The sequence below is a fragment of the Ascaphus truei genome, chromosome 4, assembly GCF_040206685.1.
Source record: "Ascaphus truei isolate aAscTru1 chromosome 4, aAscTru1.hap1, whole genome shotgun sequence".
Classification (NCBI taxonomy): domain Eukaryota; kingdom Metazoa; phylum Chordata; class Amphibia; order Anura; family Ascaphidae; genus Ascaphus; species Ascaphus truei.
In genome coordinates this window covers 283,326,034-283,339,073 of record NC_134486.1, presented here as the reverse complement: position 1 = coordinate 283,339,073, position 13,040 = coordinate 283,326,034, and the positions used below count along the sequence as shown (strand labels likewise).

At 40.2% G+C, this 13,040-nt stretch overlaps 1 protein-coding gene across 1 annotated transcript in view; it reads left to right on the top strand.

Annotated features, from left to right (window-relative positions):
• The window catches only part of POPDC1 (popeye domain cAMP effector 1), a 66,738-nt gene extending 53,968 nt beyond the window's left edge, over positions 1–12,770 (top strand). The window contains exons 6-7 of the mRNA XM_075595027.1: positions 2,401–2,542; positions 12,186–12,770. Coding sequence (XP_075451142.1) covers positions 2,401–2,542; positions 12,186–12,301 — 258 coding nt within the window. The 3' untranslated portion in view covers positions 12,302–12,770. The remainder of the gene's footprint in view (positions 1–2,400; positions 2,543–12,185) is intronic.
• The last annotated feature ends 270 nt before the right edge of the window (positions 12,771–13,040 follow it).

Genomic DNA, 13,040 nt, shown 5'->3' with positions numbered 1-13,040 from the left:
CTCTTGATTGGACACAGTCAGGTGACCTCCCTTCACTATCTCAGGGCAAGTGCTTGAGGTGGGGGAAACCCATGATAACTCCTGGCAGACCTGCCCTTACACAGGGATTACTGCCAGGAGGAGAGTAGAAATATAGCCCATAACTTACCAGGGCTACATTTATAATGTGTGTGTGTGTGTGTGTGTCTATTTTATACTGTAGTTCTATGTCCTATAGATGTGCACAGTCCATAGATCTACACTCTTTACTGCCCAAACATCCTAATAAAGCGATGTCCTTTATAATAACGTCAAGCGGTTATGATGTGTACCCTGATTCATTATCCCTTCAGATAAGGAGCATCTGATGCATCTAATCCATTGTTATAACATTGTATACTAGGCCTTGGAACAATATTTCATTCTTCCTTCCCTCAAACATTCAATACTTATTTTCTATCCTTTTTTGATTTGTTCTTTAAGGGGTATTTAGGAAACAATCAGACAGACAATTAGGCCAAAGTGTGTTAAAAAGCAAACTTATTACAATTTTTACTGTAATGCAAATGGGGTATTCAGTGCCGAAATCCATTAGCGTCATTGCTTGCAATGTTAGCATTGCTAATTGCAATGAAATATCACTTTGATATCACAATTGATGGGTTAGTGCTTTTGGCAGATTACCATATCGTTCATTTTCACATCTTATTTCATGTTTATGATCCTGGGTACTATTTAATAGTATGTCAGACTTAACCTGCTTTGCATCACGTTGTTGAGATGACTAAGGCAAAAAGAAGTAATGACTGTAAGAGAAATAGGGGCTTTTTCAGTAAGCTGTGATAGCGCCAATCTGGTGCTGTTGCAAGAAAACAGTGGGGCTTTCTGTGTGGCAGCTCCAGATCGGCGTGATCGCAGCTTACTGAATAAACCCCGTAGAGAGGGCTAATGAAAGGTGCTGATTCCAGGAGAAATAAAAAGGATCGGGTAAAATTGATAAAACAGAATGGCAGAAACGCAAGTAAAGTGTGAAGGGAAAGCAAGTTCAATAGTGACTTAGTTGAATTTGGAGTTTAAAACAACTAATTAAGATGGAAATTAGCTAATTAGAGTAAAATTTGATTCTCTGCCAAATTTACTGAAACAAATATTTGTTCATAAGGAAGACCATTTTCTACCCAAAGTGTTAACTGCAAGAGGAAAAACACGAAAATGTTGCTGGACCTCAAACTATATAAACAGATTTTTCATTGTACTGGCAGCATCTTATGACCGTGGATGTGTCACTTTTTGTTCATGTGCCATTAGGTCAGGGATGGGCAACTCCAATCCTCATCGGCTACAAACAGGTCAGGATTTCAGGATTTCCCGGCTTCAGCACAGGTGGCTTCCACTGAGCCACTGATTGAGCCACCTGTGCTGAAGCCGGGATATCCTGAAAACCTGACCTGTTTGTAGCCGATGAGGATTGGAGTTGCCCATCCCTGACCTAATGGCACATGAACAAAAGGTGACGCATTTTTGTTTGTTTGTTTGTTTGTTTGTTTTTAGAAAGAATCCAATCCCCATAAATCAATTTGTCTTACTTTTTTTGTGTTTTGTGAAAAAAGAATATATATCGCTTTTGATCACTGGATTTAAGCACATCAGCTACTTATATGTATCTGTTTGACTAATGATGCGTAATTAGTTTGCAAATAAAAGACATAGCAACACTAATAATTTCCTCTGGGCTTTAAAGACTGGCAAACAGTGTGATCACAAAACACATTAGATAAAGATTCTTTCCCAAAAAATGTAAAAAAAACCATTTGAGGCCTTTGTTTACCATGGAAAATCTTAAAACAATATTTAAACATTTCCTATTCTTGACCAACTTTTTAAAAATGTGTCAAATTGGCTACGTTTCACTTACAGTATTAAACATGGCACTTTCGTTAGTGTGAACCTCATCTGTACAAATAAAATCCCTATATTTTCATATCTACACTCCAAAACAAATGCATTGCCGCCATCGCATGCGCTTATAGTAAGCGCGACGGAGTTGTCGCGATCGCTGGAAGTCATCTCTATTTGATTTTCCAGCGACTGTCGCGTCGCCGAGACTATAAGTGTAGCCTAACGTAGAGAAGGAAATGTAACAGATTAAGGAGAGTATTCGCCACTGCCTTTTTACAATCACACATTTTTATTTCTCAGTTTAATAGATGCCAACATAGTTCATAATACAATATTCTCTAGTCCAACGTCCTATTTAGTTTTCATTGGAAGTTAAAGATTTCAATGTAATGTCACTGTTTTCCTCAATAAAAGGGTGGTTTGTTCTACAAATTTCCAAGCTGTAGGGGACACAGTATCTCTCCTTTGCAAGCCTATCTGAGCTCAAAAATAAAATGTTTTTTTCCCCTTATATCTATACAGGTAGCAAAAAAAATCGATCGCCAGCCTAGTCTGTGCTCACAGCTGTCAGTAATGCAAATGAGGAACAGCATGGCTAGCACAAGTGACAGTGAAGATGGCTTACATAACTTTCTACGAGGGACATCTACTGGTTCCTCTCTGCGTAAGTGACAGCAATTAAAAGGCTCTGTGTAGTATTGACACTCTTTTTGGGGTTTTGCAGAGACCAAATGACCTAAAAGCACATTTCAGGGTTTCGTTGCACCCAAACATGGCGCAACTATGACAGCAAATGCAAAGGAGGCATTTCAGAACAACGCTGGCTGTTTATTTACAGTTTGGAACGGCATCTCTGAACATTTGCTATGTACTTTGCAACAGAATCACAAGATGGAAGAACGGCTTACTGAAATGTACTACTTGGTCTAATTCCCATGGGATGCCTTTTTCTGCACTATGTGACATCCTTCTTCATCCTCCCCTTCCCCCCACCCCACCACCAAGAGAATAATATATTTTCCATGTCACCTGTTTCGTATATTGGACCCCATCCCATTTTAGCAACACAGGTAACATGGGTTTTGGACCATTGCCAGTCACAACTGCAAATTGCAACCCCATTATCATGGAAAATGTAAGGCACTCCTCAACTAATGTTTAAGTTATTTTGGCACTGGCAACTCCTATTTCATCTGTTGTCTCTTGTTAAGTGAAAAATGATGCATACTCATTTTATGAAGCATGTAGTGAATGTGTATATCTATCAAGGCAAGAGTGGTGGATTATGAGGAAAAACAATTGCAGCAGATGTGTAACGGTGTTTCCCCAACCCGGTGGGAGATTTGGCCATTACAACGGATGTGGTGCATGATACCTGCTGGTAAACAGGAGGCTGAATCATCCCTTGATGGTAGTGGGGACATAGGATCAGGTTTCTGGGGTGCATTACCCACATATCTTTAGCAGTGCAGCGCCTCCATCTACCGTAGGCTTCAGGGAACTGAAGATGATCTCCCTCGGTAGAACCGATTACCTCTCCCCCCCAGTAAGATCACACACCATTCCGGAGGTATAACAGGAATGGTTTGTCTCTCTCTGTGAAGCACAGTACACCGCAGGGTTCTGCCCAATACAGCAACTGTCAGCTACTCACTGAAGGATGGTCCCTGGACCTTCACTACAGGCCAAGGGCACCCGCAGCAGTCCCAGCTCTTCCCTGCCCCTCTATCAGTGGCAGATGTATGGTACTCATCACTCTCTCCCGAGGGGAAGAGGACCAGAGAAGGCCCAATAGTCAGGCTCTTGGCTGTGTGACCTGCCCCACTCAAGTGGGTAGTGGCACTGCTAAATTTGGGGCAGTACTGCCCTTAAGTACAGCCAGGAGGTGGGCACCAGCTCTGTCCCACGATTGGACAATCTCAGGCCTGATGTCACCGCCTCCCACTGTCAATCAAGTGCAGCACCAAGGAGTGGGGAAACCCCATATTGACTGCTGGCAAGGCCTGCTCTTACCAGGACTTACTGCCAGTACAAGGGCAGATTAGTAGCCACAGGTGGCAAGATTACACTTGTATCAAAGAAGAAAAGCCTATCACGTTCAATGGGATTTCTTTCTTTGATACATAAGGTGCATATTTTTTGCCGCAGAATTGCAACACTTTTGCCTTCATACATATGGACCAAATTTGGTTAGCTATTTAAAGCAGCAATCTCGCTGAAAACACCTACATTTTTTTCTATACGTATTGGAACTAAATTGCGCTATTTTTAGATCCAGAGATCCCCGTGGTTCTGGAGCTACTTACAGGGGAAGTCGCTTATCTTTCCTGAGGGGGTTTAAAGGGCTGTCTAATAGGAAGCAACAACTAATTACGTTGCGGGTTCCTATTGGCCTGCGTTTTGGCCGCCATGTTGTTTCCCTCGGAGAGAGAGATCTTAAACTGGGAACAAAACGATTAAGTATCTATGAAAGGGGGGGTTCCAAAGAAACTACACCTTGTGCAGTTTAGCGCTCGTGACACCTCGGTTCAAATCAGGCAGAAAAAAAGTATAGTTTATCAAAGTAAAAGTAGTCACGCAAATGTTAAATTGCTGCTGTGCATTATTTTATGCCTAACCTATTTATGAAATAAATTTGTGGTAGAATTACTTTACTTACTTTTCACCAAATGTATGTTAATCTCTTACTGCAAAAAAAGAAAAATAAATCATTTTTATAAATAAGTGAAGTAAATAAAGCAATTGAAGGCCCATAATAAAGCAGCTTAGCACTTCAGCAACTAGCTTTGCTTTCACAAATAGCTTCCACAGTTTAGGAGCAAGGAGAATTTAGCAGCTGCAAAAATATCTTCCTTTACACCATTTATATTCTGCATCACGTACATTGTCAAAAGCATATTTTTAAAGTAATTTGCCTGGTAACACAGCAGCACATTTTAATGTGTACTCTACATTTCAGAGGCAAATAAAGTAGCACTTATAGATGACAATGGAAGAGAATACAATACAATGGGGAATAAAATCCTGTGTTTATTATATCACTTTTTTTTTTTGTAAGCATTGAGCTTTACATTTTTACAACAGGACATAGAACACTCAGCATGTTTTCATGGCATGAATTAATCTTTTAGGTTAAATGAGACCAAGCAATGCACACAATTAGCATGGCGGAATCGGGACTGAGCTGTGTGTTGATCATACTTTCATCTATATTTGCAGTCGGTGTGGGAGCTTTGTTGAGCTAATCACCGGTAAATGTTCTCTGCATGGTTATGAAGTGCAGCATGTCCATATTAAAAAGGGGGAGAGGTAGAGTTATTTTCCAAATAGAAATAATGCAAAGCTCTCATAGCCATATTTGTCCTGTAGAAGTGTGTGTCTGTTGTCAATTCAAATATTTAATGTACCAGATCCCGGGGCGTTGGACGAAAATAATGGCAGGGGCCCAGCCAAATACATACAACCCCCCCCCCCCCCTCCACCCGCCAAATACATACAACCCCACCACCCATCAAATACATAAAAAAGCAAAAACATACCCCCCAATACATACAAACCTCCCCCAAATACATACCCCCCACCCGACCCCAAAATAAATACAGAAAAAAAAACAACCCCCACACCCCCAAATACATACAAAAAAACACACCCCAAATATATACAAAAAACCACACCCCAAATATATGCAGAAATAAAATACCCCCTAAAAACATTTAAAAAAAAAAACGTTCAAATACATACAACCTACTCCCCAATTACATCAACCCACCCCCCAAATACATACAAAAAACCTCCCAACCCCAAATACATACAAACCCCACCCCACAAATACATATAAACCCCCACCCCCCAAATCATACGACCCCCCCCAACTACATTAAAAAACACCTCCAGCCACCAAATACATACAGCCCCCCTCTAACCTCCAAATACGTACATTAAAAAAAAAACCTAAAATATAAACTTACCTACCCTTGGGATGGCCTCAGGCCTTTGACAGGATCCCGGGGCTGTGAGGGGCCCGGCTGTCCACTCTGCAAGTTGGGCCTGACCTCTGGCTCTCCCTCACTGGAGGGGACTGTGGAAACAAGTCCTCATCGGAGGTCTGAGCCAATATTTAACCCATCTTATTTCACTAAAGTCACAAAACAACGTAATTCACGTATATTTTTATTCACACCACTATATTATTCCTTACTAATTTTTACACGGTTTATACTAAGTGGTGTGTATAGCGCCTTCCAATATCAAATTTTTGGTGTCTCCCTCACTGACACCAACACTGTCCCGGGCTCTCCCCCAGCTGTGATCCTCCCTCATGGACATGGACACTGTCCCACGTCGAACTTCTGCATGCACCGGGGCTGTCACTCATGCCGGTGCGCGCCGGAAGCTAAGCTCAGCTGGCTTCCGGCGTGCGCTGACATCGGTGAAGCCCAACCTTCGCTGATGTCAGAAGCTCAGCATGGGACAGTATTGATATCCGTGAGGGCGGCCCACACTTCGGGAGAGCCGGGGTCTGATGGCAATGACAGGACCGGGCCCCCCGCACCCACCAGCCCTGGAAGATCTGTCCCAGCTCTCCCGCCCCCCCCCCCCCCCGCCCGCCCCCATGTCGACGGCCCTGTGTAGAGTATTTAAAACCTCACATATTCTTCCTGTGTACAATATACTACGTGTTGGTTTTCTAAAAGGTATACTGTTCACAGGAGGAATTGCAATGATTAGTATTGGTTTCAAAGTGCTGTACACACTGTTACATGTATGAAGAACTGTCTTGTTGTCCATTTAAAAATGTCACAATGTATAACCCTTCCTACCAAAAACAAAATGTACTAAAATGAAGCCTTCTATGTTTTAAGGTTAGTAGTAACCATAATACACCTTTCTTCCAATTTGATTCCTGTTGCTCTGTCACTTTGCCTTTCAACAGAAGCCATTCAATTCTGTTTTATTCCATTTACATTCACATACAAGTTGTGAAATATAATTTTAGCCATGGTCAACATACTTTCTATTTATTTATTTAACACTAACAACTGTCAATTGTTTGTCCTTTTTAAAAAAAAAAACTAACCATCTGCTTTTATGTTAAGGAAATAACCAGCAAGAGTTCTATAATGCACGTGGAGTGGGTCGTTTGACGCATGATGTTTTCTGTTGATAACCTCATATTAAAAACCAAGAATCATTAAGAAGGTATTAAAAGGTCATTTTTAGAACTGTTATTGGCACTTTGCATGTCATTTATTCATATGCAATTAATTAGGCAATGCAATGTTGCATTAGTAGAAACAATTACAAATAATTGTTCAAATGAAGTGTAGAGAAAAAAATATATATATATTTTCTTGCATGTACGTCACATGCTATCTGTGTTCAATAAACTGTTTCTTGGAACACTGCTTTACTAATGAGCATGACTGTTAGAAACTAAGACTACATGTAACATAACATTGACACTTTTTTGAAAAATTCTAATAAACCATAGGTTCAAGCTCTTCTTCTTTTTCCTTTTTGTTGTTGTTGCTTTTTTAATGTTAATATGTTCTTCTGCATAGATTGTTTGCCAGATTTCTGTAATTTCCCCACATATTTCTTCGGCCGCAAAAATCAAAGCTAACTAACCATCTAACTAACCAACCCTTTATCATTTTTCTTGACCTTGACTATTGCAACCATTTCATTCTCATGCTTCCCCTCAACATCACTTCCTACTTTCTTTTGATGTGATGCAAAGTCAGACTGTGAATCGTGTTCCAGTGTGATCATGCGGTAACACTGGATCTGGGACATGAAGCCACATTTGCATCTCATCAGCCCATGGTCTCCATTTACAGATTTAGCTTCTCTCCTTGCACACCTACCAGCTAGAGCGACAATATAGCTGCACCTCTTAGTGGCCCCAATTCAATGTAGCGAGAAGCACAATTGTTTATGTACTGACTTCTAATCGAGTGAATGAAGTCGATACATCATTAACGGTGTGCTATTGTGCTTCTTACTCCCATCTATTGAACAGAAGCACATGTCTCCTGCTTCTCTAATTGTTTAACATCATTACCACATTGGACAATATTGGTATAGCAACGGTAAACTATATTTATGATGCTTTTAAAAAGATCAGACAAGAATGGGTATTTTTTTAAAATTACTTTTTGAAACTTTACCTTGAAAAGGTTTGGAGAAATGTTGCCAACAGGTCTGGATTGGCTTTACTGCCATTATATTTCCCTGGTCTTACTATGTTCCTTTTACGTGGTAAATTGACAGTGTTCCAAATCCAATTCCAGATGTAACAGCCATTATTGATGGCGCATTGCAGCGACACCCACACAGCGTGCCAGTGGTAGCAGGCGCCATTCAATTGCATTCGGTGCATGTGAAAAAGGGGCTCGGCTGACACGCTGTTGCACCAGCTGGGATGCACCAGCAGCTGCAATGACGTCTGCTACATCTGTACCTTACCATTGGAATTGAAATGGGGACTGATTTTAAATCTTCCAATGTCTCTTTTTTTTAAATGAGAACAATGGAAAACGTCCAGACTTGTTTGACATAAAAAAAAAACAAATACACAATTCATATTGTTAACCTATAAAACATCATCTTTAGTTCAACTGGATCCCCCATGGGCTGTTCCTGAATGTCTTCTCTACCTTCGATAACAACCTGCACTACCTATCTCTTCCTTCTTGGGATATGCGACTCTTTATTTTATAGACCACATGTTTGGGTAGCTATTTAAAGGAGTCAAGCAAATACTGTATATGGACTGAGTGTGAAGCTTGAGAGGTGTATACTAGGTACAAGTACAACTTTGATTCTTGCTCTACAAAACTGAAACAGAATTTCTGCTTCATGTCATCACATTGTACTGCTACATCCAGCATGTAATAGACAGATTCATAATATTACCATGAGAAGTAAAACAACCCAAACTATAAGCACCTAACAACACTTGATGTTTATAAATTGCTTTCTTGTTTTCTCTGTTAGATTTAGTGCTGCGATACAATTCAATCTTTCACAATGTGTAACAGGCATCAGTAATATGCAAAAGTTGTTTACATTTGATATGTTGGGGAAAATAGAGAGTTTAGATGTTTAGTTAGTAAGTTCTCAAATACGCTGAAAGGACTTTAGTAAACATCACAAAGATGCTACTCTATAAAAAACATCTACATAACAATGTACTTGATTAGTTGCAGACTTAAATAGCTCAGGATAAGCAGTTGCTCAAGATGCATTGAATAGGGAGTTATATCCCTGTTGGGATGGGGACTCAAACTCTAACCACTTAATTCCAATGCAGAAAGAATACAGTGTCTAATCGGTACTCATAACCTCCCATACTAAAAAAATAAACTACTACAATTATCTTTTGGTCAAAATAATCATTTATTTATTACAGTAATTAGTTAAAAATTCCATTAAAATGAAAACTTTTTTTGCCATATTATATATATATATTCATAACCCACATATCGTCGTTGTAAAAGTAATTAACTACATTCTTTGATTACTGAGGAAAAGGTGATTTAAATGTTCTTTGTGACATTATATCAAAATCATACTTGGCGAGTCTTATGTTTTGGTAACTGAACTATGACTAAATAGGCTCTTGGGTATTTCAATAGACATATCAAGAAATTCCAAGTCAGAAAGGGCATTTATTGAGTTTTTGCCAAAAATGCACTTAATGAGTTTTACCTCAACAATGACGATATATTCCCAAGACACTAAACATTTCTAAATCATAATAAAAAAAAGAGAGAGCGGATACAGCATCAGGAGAGATAATGGGAAGTCCAACGCAGAGTCATGCTCACTAAATCATATGTACTGAAAACAATTCACAACCTCTCTGAAATCTTCTCCAGGTAAGATCATCTATTGATCAGAAATCTACTCAAGTGCGGAAAAAGTATTAGAATGTCTAAAGTGCAATGACAAAATACCTATCCTTCCGTCAGATATCTCCCCATGGCTTAATCAGTTCATATGTTAAGAACAGTACAAACCCCTGGATGCATCAGGCTCCTATTTACTTGATCGGGTGCGTTAATGTGTAACCGCACTTGATGAATAAACCCAAAAGTTCTTAAAAGTACAATGGTGTAGTTGCTCTAATGTTATCACTGTTGCCACTGTTCAACCACCACTGCTGCTGCGTAAGACTGCGGTCCCAGTGCGTTCTACAGCGCACGCCTCGGCGTGGGCTGTGCGAACAAGCACCGCCTCCCAATCTATCTGGGACAAGTTCAAGCATCGGCTCGCATATAGCAGCTGCGCTGTACTGCAAGTTTTCTCACATACAAAAAAATTGTATGTGCAACTTGCGACGGAGGCGTGGCCACGCCCCCGCCGGCGGTTCAGCCAATGAGGGCGAACCAGCCGCGTGAGGTCATGGCCACGCCCCCGCAAAATACTCACCACGCCCCCTCCCGTCGCAATCTCCCTCTATCCCTGGAGACCGCAGATCGCGGTTAGCGCTGTGCACGCGCCGCCCCCCCGCCAGGCGTGCGTGTCACAGTGATGACTGGGACTGCAGCCTTACATATTCTGTATCTGTGTCTCACTGGACTGGATTAGTTAGAGACGAGTTAGGTAGACGGAGATGCTGCTACAAGCTGTTATCAGCTCTTTGCATATGCACTAGGGCTAGAGTGAACAAAAGCCTTCAACATGGTTCCCAAATGTCAGCTCCTTTTGGCCAATCAGCAGCTATTATGTTACAGCAACTCAGGCCAAGGCTGTCTCTTGTGGGTCAATTCCTTCATAAGCAATTCACAATAGAAGTACTTCAGCACAATAGAAACTGCACAGTTCTCTCAAGGCAGTTGTTCCTTCCTACCTGTATAGATGTTCTAATACTGTACACCCCACTCCCCCACCCCTCCGCTGCTGGGGCTTCTTATGGGCCGAGAAGCATCCTGGCTCAACTGCAAAATATAGTTCTCAGCACCGGAAGTGTCCGTGAAAATTAGCAAAAAGTGTGTGTTAGTGTTGTGTGTGTTGTGTGTGTGTGTATGTGTTATAATCCACCTTGACTCGCGCAATGGAAGTATTGCTTATGCAAGCGAAGTTGAACCAATTCCAGTCATCTAAATTTTAAACCGGTGCTGCAACATTTGTCTTTCATGAAGACATTGACTACTTTTGGTGCTGTTATTCATAATATCCCACTGCTGTTCCAATATTCTTCTCCTGAATTCGTTTTGCCCACCTGAAAATTAGGGCAATCACCGTGTTACATATATATCACCCGCTTACTTTTGCAATTAATATACCATTAGATTTTATGGCTTTCTGCCATTTGTATCAGTAAAAGCTTTTACGCCATTCCACAAATCTAAAGTCCTTACAGTCGCCACCTGACCCCCAACTGTTTTCTCCCCAGTGTTTAACCACAAGTGAAGTGTTTAAACTGAAACAACAGCTTCCTCTTCAAACAATATACCATTTTAGCAATTTCTCAATTTTAAGACGTGACCTATATGTATTCCTTTAATTAAAACTTGCATACAGTATATTGACAAGTGGACAGTAGCAAACTATTTGTGGCAGTGTCTTTCCAATGTTTGTCAGTAATGAGGGATTCTTCCTTCCCAACATTTAAATTCTAACAAGACAATGACCTTTTTGCTCACATCACATGTACATTTTAGAATTAAATAATGGGAATTTAAACGGCCAACAGAATAATAAGTCCTCCTTCCCAAATTATCCAAATGTCTTCAATAAGGCAAAGTCAGAGAGCCACGTGTGCCGTAAACCCATCGATGTTCCCACCTACCTACGTGGAGCCATGCACAGATCGGGGCACGTTTGGCCATCATGTATCCTATACAGCAGAGGGTATTAGTCACTTTTTTAAATTCCCCCTAAACATATTGTGTCAGGATTGTACAGTACTTTTATCAAACACTCTTTTTGTGTGACTGGAGGGCGACAACAATCGTGATCGTATTACAATTTAACATTTATAAATAATTAAACCATTCCTAGAGTGTTAATCCAACCATTAGCTTGATAAAAGAAATGTATTATTACATTAACACAACAGAGATTCTCATTTATCATGATAAGTGATTAATGAAGGCTGACTGTATTGTCTTGTGGAGATGGAAGGTGGTGTCTGGATACATAAGTGCACACAGTGCATTAGCTAGAAAAGTGCAGGAAATCCCAATTCTCAAAGCCACTATATGAGCTCACATTTTAGCTGTCTGCTCCAGATAGAGATAGAGTCATCGGCCATACTACTTGATCTAATATTTTGTTATTTGTGGGCATTTTGACAGGTTATTCTCCCTGTATGAGAACTTCATCCAAGATGAGGCCAATTGAAGAAGGTGTTGAGGATGATGTTTTTGAGCCAGCATTGTCACTTGCACCTAAATTCCAGCGATTGCCGTAAGCACACAACCAAACTACGAAAGCAGAAAGTATACCTGGAGGAGTGGCTAACTTCATACAGGCCAATGTGCTGCTGAAGGGCATTATTTGTGTTAAATGTAACATCTATTCACACACATTTTGATGTCCTATTTCCGGGATCATCTCTAGAAAATAAGTAGCAAGTTTGCTCTCCTGCAGTGTAAAACTTTATTTTGGGACACTAGAGTAAGCAGCATATTTTTATCCATATCTACACGGTCGTGTGTTTTTTATTTTTATTTTGCCACTACATTTTTTTTCTTCACGCACTAAGAACACATTATGAAATGCAACACACTACTTAGAATCCTACTTTATTATCCATAGAGCACACACACAGATCATTATTTTAAAAAAGGCTGGAGCATTGCCAAATATGTTTCACATTTAACATTGAATGCAGTGTTATTCTGTTTATATTTATATAAAGTGTAGTACTTGATTTAAAATGGGTTGTCTTTTGTTAATTATTTACTGCTAATCATTTAGTATCCATATGAGATGTTATCTGTTTTCTGTCTTTTCACTTGAGAAAAAGTAAAAATTCTCCTTCTGTAGTCACTGTTCCAAAGGACGTAGCTGTCTAGCTACAGTATTTATTAAAATGTTAGTAACTTCATAAGGTTCAAGAGTGGTAGTGTGAGACATTTAAGAGACTATTGAAACTGCAGCAGGAGATTCAAAGCACCAACTTAAAATCCAAAATCATTGAAACGGGG